The following is a 6,975-nucleotide window of genomic DNA, read 5'->3' as shown; positions in this document are numbered from 1 at the left end:
AAAGGCAAAGAAATATGAAAATGAAGAGAACGTAAAACAACAAAGCAAATAAAATAATGAGTAGAATCAAAGTAAATGAATATTTAATTTTTTGATCAAAGTTTAAAGACTAAATTTTATGAGATATGAAAAATTAGCTACAAAATTTTTCTTTTTCTTTTTGAAAATTATTTTTTATATGAGTATTTTTAATTTTATTGTTAAGATTTTTTTTTATAATTATTGTTAATAAAATTTTAAAATATCAAAATATAATTTAGGATTAAATTAGTTATTTATTCATTGAATGAAAATGCAATGTTACCCATTTTATAGAAGTTAACAGCGGAAGATGAAAATATAACAATTTGATTATGTAATTTTAAATAAAATCTAAAAACAGTTTATATATTTTATCCATTAATAAATAGATGGAAACTTCCATGAAAAAGAAAAAGAAAATGGAAACTAAAGTAAAAAGCGAGGAGCACCATAAAAATAGAAGGACCATACAGCGGGACCCCGCTCCCCACCACTTCCCACTCACCCAACCTGCACATTCTACAAACAGAAGATGACAGGCAGAGACTTAACTCCTTCCTTCTGTTCCTCATTTCTTCGCTATCTTCTCTTTTTCAACTTTAAAATTTTAACCACAAGTATAGTATAGTGAGAAAAATGTGCGTGTGAATGATTCTTGTACTCCAAACCACAAAGATTCTTTCCCCGCTTCCCGTAAGCTGCTGCTTCATTTCTAAACCACTGGTACATATCAATACAATCCTCTGAATTTCAAACTTTACCTTTTTTTTTTGTATTCACTTTGCCTTTGTCGCTTTTTTCAACTCTGGAAGCATAGAAAGTGAAACCTTCCAGAGTTTGGAATTGGGTTTTTCGTTTTTCTCTCTGGGAAGGCGAATCCTAATTGAGTTGGTTTGTTAGAGCAGCTTGTCTTTTTTTGTTTGTAGCTGTTCGTGATGAAGTTTTTGGTTTTATTCAAGGCTGAAAATTTGATCAAGTTTGGACTTTTGGTTACTTCTGTAACTGGGTTTTGGTTTTAGAAGATGTAGATATTGGGAGAAATGTCTTTTGATTATTATTATTATTTTTTTTTTTTTGTGAAAATTAGAAGTTGAGATAGTTTCTATGTATGGTTTTCTCAGGTGAACTCTAGCTAAAATTAATTCGATTCAGATGTGGGTTTGAGTTGGCAGATGCTGATATTCATTGCCTGTGGAATTTAGAATCATATACTTATATGTCGAGTTCTATCTGATACTTCATGTGTTCAGATGTTGGATAGAAGCTTGCAAATGTCGCTGAATTGCCCACCTTACTTATTAGTTAGGCAGAGAACTCTTTGTTATAAAAGGTTGAATCCAGTTCGTTCTATGCCCCCATCTTCAGTTATCTTACACACTGATGAAATTGGGCAATTTCCTGAATCTAGGAAAACTTGTAATCCATTAGTAGCTTCTTTAAGCAGCTATGATGGGCCCTTGCTCAGTGCTCCTAATACTGTGGGAATACTTGGGGGGTTATCTGTTGATTCTACTCTAAATTTCTTGAGAAAATTAGTACATTTGAGCAAAGAGAACGAAGCGAAATGTATGCCTTTTGTTGTTTGCTCTGATCCAGTTTTGAATAGGGAGCTTTCATCACTGGAGATGAGTTCGTCTTCCCTCTGCAGTAGAAATGAACCTTCACAATCCGATCATACCCGCATTGTCGAAAATCTACGGAGTAAAAGGGTTTTCCTTAAGAAATCAGGAGCTCACTGCATTGTAATGCCTTGTCATATTTCTCACTCATGGCATGATGAAGTGTTTAAGGGGTGTTCTGTTCATTCACTTCACATGGCTGAGTGTGTTGCTAGGGAGCTTAAGGAAGCTGGGTTGAAGCCACTGGAAGCCGGGAGCCCTTTGCGTATCGGGGTTCTCGCCACTGATGCAACTCTAAAAGCAGGGTTTTACCAAGAGAAACTGCAAATTGAGGTAATTGTTCTTGCCCTGTGAAATAAGCTCAATGCATCCCTTTAGGAAAAATATGTAGTTTGCAAAAATTCATGCAAGTAATAAACTATTAAACAGATAATAATTATTCGAAAGAAAGAAAATAGCTAGGTAAGAAGATCATTCATGGTTGACCGTATCTGGTTTGAATGCTTTTGAAGGTTCTAACTGAAACTTTCACAAATTTGAAGAAAAGCAGATAAGATTGGAACACCTGAAAGGTTTAAACTAAAGACTAGCTTCATCTATTTTTTATGTTCATGAAAGAGGTGAGTTGCCTGCCTACCACTTGCCAAAAGATTTCGGAGGTGAAGAATATACAACTCATATAATGTTTCATGGCTTCTAGTTTACCTTTGAGATCTCAACTTGTTTAGATTATATGTTTGGTTCGGTAGGTGATGCCACACATTATATTCAAGTGTGACTCATCTTTCGGAAAGGTCCAAAAGTCTGTTTTTTAAACCTAACTTGTTGTCTTCAACTGCTGTGGAGATATTCAATGTTGTTAATTTGGCTGTAAATTCATGTTCTTAGTTGTTCATTTTGTTACTCTACACAAGTTGGAAGAAATGCAGACAAAGTTCACCAAATTTAATGGTACCAATATTATTGATCTCTATGTTTATGACCTCATTGAAATGTTATTTCGATTTGGCATGTTCATGTCCCATATAATACTAGTTTAGGCAGTTCGTGGTACTGATTTGACTATTGAGACAACTTAATAGTTACTTCAATATGTGCATGTAGGGGTTTGAGGTTGTGATGCCAGATAAAGCAACCATGGAACACGCTGTAATCCCTGCTATCGATGCTTTAAACAGAAAAGACATGGAAGGAGCACGGAATCTGCTGAGAATTGCTCTCCAGGTTCTTCTGGTTAGGGCGGTTAACACAGTTATCATTGCATCTGATGATATGCGTGATGTTTTGCCTCGGGATGATCCACTTCTTAAGAAATGTATTGACCCTATGGACGCATTGGCCAGGTCAACTATAAAGTGGGCACAGCAAGCTGCGGACGAAGGTACATAAAAGCTGCTAAATTAATTTTTTCTAAATGCATTCTTATTGTGTGTTTTTTTGGGGGGGGTCTCCTTTTCAATTACAAGGTTTTTTTTTTTTTTTTCATTCTTGGGGATTAAGTTGTGAAAATGATCTGGATATTGTTGTGCACTATTTGTGTCAATTAAGAAAGGATATAAGAAGAGAGACTAGAGAGGAAATTAGACATAAGAATTGCCCCTTTTGTTAAGATTGTTGCATAAATCAGATATGTTGGTCGAATTTTCTACCATATTTTATGTGGTTTACTGGTTGCATTTCATCAGATCACCGTGCAAAAATGGCACCTTGTGATTTTAATATTCATTAATCTAACCTTTTCTGTCTGCTAGCACCAAAAGCTCTAAGCTTCACCCGCATCACCCAAAGAAAAAGAAAAGGTATCGGCGTGAATCAATAAGAAACAGATCCTATTCCTTTCTCACAAAGCATATGTTTTTCATGGGATAATTTAATATTGAAAGGGGTAAGCAACAGATTTGGGCCGAAACTTCAATAAAACATATAAAATGAGGCCAACATAAACAAAGACAAGGGTTGAGCTCTATTCTTTTTTATTTTTTAATAATATAGTGTTAGAAGTAAATCTGTTTGTGGGCCAAGCTAGGCCACAACTCTTTTTTTTTTTTTTTTTTTCAATTCTCTTAACCAAGCCTGGCATCTAATGATCCATTTCATTATTCAATGAAAATTTGTATCTTAATTTCATAATTAAATTAAAAAATAAATGTTACCATTAAATGATAATTTGGGTCGTACTCGTACCGTGCCAGTTTAAATTTACAAAAATACAATATCCTGATTTTGACATGCTAATATGATTAGCCCGAGCATGTCTAGTTGGAAGACATGTAAATGAATGGATTGTTGCCTTATTCTATCTTTTTTTTTTAAATCCAGTGCATGTATACTTTTTCAGATACAATAGGTCCATAAAGGGAATCCTATGTTTTGAATATACTTGCCTTTTTTATTGCCACCTTTCAATTTTAAGTTTTTTTCCCGGTTATGTTTACGTAGACGACAAGTGGTTTTTTTTCTAAATAATGTAACCACTGAAATAATGGCATTTTTTTATGTTATTTTTGTTTGGATTTGAAAGTGGAGTCGATAAATCTTTAAAATATTGCTAAGTTTAGAGATATCGAAATTCGTGTTTTGAGATGTTGTATATACTTAAATTAATATTTTAATAGGGGGAAAACAAGATTAAGAATAATAATAGAGTAAAAATATCTTTAGAAAAGATCATACCTGCATGTTTATAATATATTTACAAGTTGCCCAAGTGCCACTCGAATTTGAATTCGGCACATTGACTTACTGATGTAATTTCTCTTATTCTTTAGGGATGTTGGCACTACATTTCTCATGTGCTTTTTTGAGTTGTGTAAAACTTTCTATTTGTTGAATGAAGACGAACTCATCTTGTATCTCGTGGTTCTATTTATGTTAGTCAAATAAGCTATTGATCTCCGGATCTTATATGAATCTGAGTCCATTTTATTTCATCCGCATAATTCTCATTAATTTACTTCACACTAAGAACTCGTCTGTGTATAAGTCTATTTTAAAATTCTATAATTATTGTAAAGTTATGCCTCGTATTTTTTATTTTATTTTTTTTCTCTCAGTTAAACTCTGTTTTTAATTTACCACTTAAACTCTAATTAGTGTAGGTTATTTTAATATTATTTTACCTACAAATTTAGCCTATAAATATATCATTTTTCCACCCTAGAAAAATAACCCTTTACACATTTAGTTATTAGTTTTTTTCCACTCTAATTAGTGAGGGTTCTTATTTCGGGTTTCAGGGTTCAGTTTTATCTTCATCTTTTGTACTCATCGTTTTTTCCGTTTTAGTGAAATTATCTTTACCCGTGGTTTTTAATCGTCTTTGGAGGGGTTTTTCCACATAAAATATTTGTGCTCGATCTTTTTAATTTCTTCGTTATTTTACTTGTTCTTTGCTTAACCGGGTTTATCCCCAACAAATTGATGTAAGAGCTAGTTAGCACTATAGCAAAACAGGTTTTTAGCGGTATTTTTTTGGGCCTATAAGAGTCGTTAAAACAATTTGCGGCGTTTTGATAAACTGTTCAAAGATGACAACAACAATGTTTAATATTGATAAGTTCGATGCCATCGCAAATTTCAACCTGTGTCAAGTTCGGATTATGACTATTTTGATTCAGGGCGATATTGAGAAGGTCTTTACAGAGAAGAAACCTACAGACATGAATAAATTAGAATGGACTAGGTTAGATAAAAATGCTTTGTCCACGATTCATTTATTTCTAATAAATAATGTGTTGTAAGAAATTTTGATGGAAAAAACAACATTCACCTTATGCAAAAAGTTAGAAACCCTTTACGCAACAAAGTCTCTAGCTAACCAATTAGTGTTAAAACATCAGTTGTACGCGTTCAACGTGAACAAGGTGAGCACCTTAGAGATCACATTAGTCAATTTATTACTCATTTTAATGATTTAAAAAATGTTGAGATTTAGATGAACGATGAAGATCAGACTATGCTATTATTATGGTCTTTACCCCTTTATACAAATCTTTCAAGAAAACCCTGATTTATGGTAGAGATAATATCTCATTTGAGGATGTGAAGGGTCATTTATTGAGTAAAGATAAACTTGACAATGAGTTTGGTTCTATTAGTAAGTTAGATAGACAAGCCTCAGTTTTGGTAGCATCAAGGAAGCAAGACAAGAGATGTTGCTATTGTAAGAAATTAGGTCACATTAAGGTAGATTATTACAAATTGCGAAATAAAAAGGTTGCTGAGAGTAGCGAGAAAGATTTAGTTGGTGATAATTTGGCCAATGACAAGGGTGACGATTTCTTGTTGGTATCAACAAGTCAAAACTTCGAGCTTACATTCGAGTGGATCTTGGGTTCAAGGTGTTCTTTTCATATGTGTCCCAACAAGGATTGGTTTTCCACATATAATTCAGTTGAAGGTGGAGTTGTGCACATGTGGAATGGTTCACCTAGTAAAGTAACCGGTGTTGGTACTGTTCAGATTAAAATACACGATGGGACAATCAGGACACTATTAGATGTCAGGCATATGCCTGACTTAAAAAAAAATCTCATTTCCTTTAGAATTTTGGACTCAAAGGGTTGTGAATTAACATCGAGTCAAGCAGCATTAAGGTATCCCATGGGACACTCGTTTTAATGAAAGGTAAAATGATTGACAATCCAACAATGATTGGTGAAACATGACGTCCCTCGTCTGTTAAGGAGTCACAGAAAACTTATTTGAAACAAAGACAACTTAGTCATAGGAGGGAAAAAGGTATGGTCATTTTATATACAAGAGGTTCTTTTTTGAATGCATGTTTTGAAAAAGATAGAGCATTGTATTCGTGGAAATTAGACTCTAGTCAGTTTTGATTTGATAATGCACAAGTCAAAGACTAGAAGTCTTCTAGCTTCTAAGCACAGCTTCAACTCAATTAATATCCTGCATAGTTCGAGATAAGCTCGTGGTGGGCTTTGGCAAAGAATGTATTGTGAAAATACGAGTCAATGTGGAGATTTGTGGAGTTATGCATAGTATTTTTTGGCCTTTCTTCTCTCAATTAAGCTTTTTTTTTTAGTTTACTACTTAAACTCTGATTAGTGTAGGTTATTTTAATATTGTTTGACCTATAAATTTAGCTTATAAATAGACTCTTTTTCCACCCTAGAAAAATAACTCATTACACATTTAGGTATTAGCTTTTACAAACTTTTAAAGAATTTTATATTTACGTTTTGAGAGTTTTTGTTTTAGGTTTCGGGGTTTAGCTTTATCTCTATCTTTTATACTCTTCGTTTTTACCATTTTAATGAAATTATCTCTACTTGTGGTTTTTTAACCTCTTCAGAGAGATTTTTCCATGTAAAAT

At 33.3% G+C, this 6,975-nt stretch overlaps 1 protein-coding gene across 1 annotated transcript; it reads left to right on the top strand.

Moving 5' to 3' along the window:
* Positions 1–444: 444 nt before the first annotated feature.
* Positions 445–3,291, top strand: LOC108450064 (uncharacterized). The gene is made up of 3 exons (XM_017747506.2): positions 445–744; positions 1,143–1,973; positions 2,745–3,291. Exons 2-3 carry the CDS (start codon positions 1,272–1,274, stop codon positions 3,027–3,029), a joined length of 987 nt encoding a protein of 328 aa, XP_017602995.1. The 5' UTR covers positions 445–744; positions 1,143–1,271; the 3' UTR covers positions 3,030–3,291.
* Positions 3,292–6,975: the final 3,684 nt, after the last annotated feature.

Source organism: Gossypium arboreum, chromosome 5 (genome assembly GCF_025698485.1).
Source record: "Gossypium arboreum isolate Shixiya-1 chromosome 5, ASM2569848v2, whole genome shotgun sequence".
Lineage (NCBI taxonomy): Eukaryota > Viridiplantae > Streptophyta > Magnoliopsida > Malvales > Malvaceae > Gossypium > Gossypium arboreum.
This window is presented reverse-complemented; position numbering and strand designations above follow the sequence as displayed.

Excerpts from the sequence above, each read along its gene's own strand:
- LOC108450064 (XM_017747506.2), top strand. The coding sequence starts at position 1,272 with ATGTTGGATAGAAGCTTGCAAATGTCGCTGAATTGCCCACCTTACTTA. Across the intron at positions 1,974-2,744 it reads AAGAGAAACTGCAAATTGAG|GGGTTTGAGGTTGTGATGCC; the intron begins GTAATTGTTCTT and ends ATGTGCATGTAG.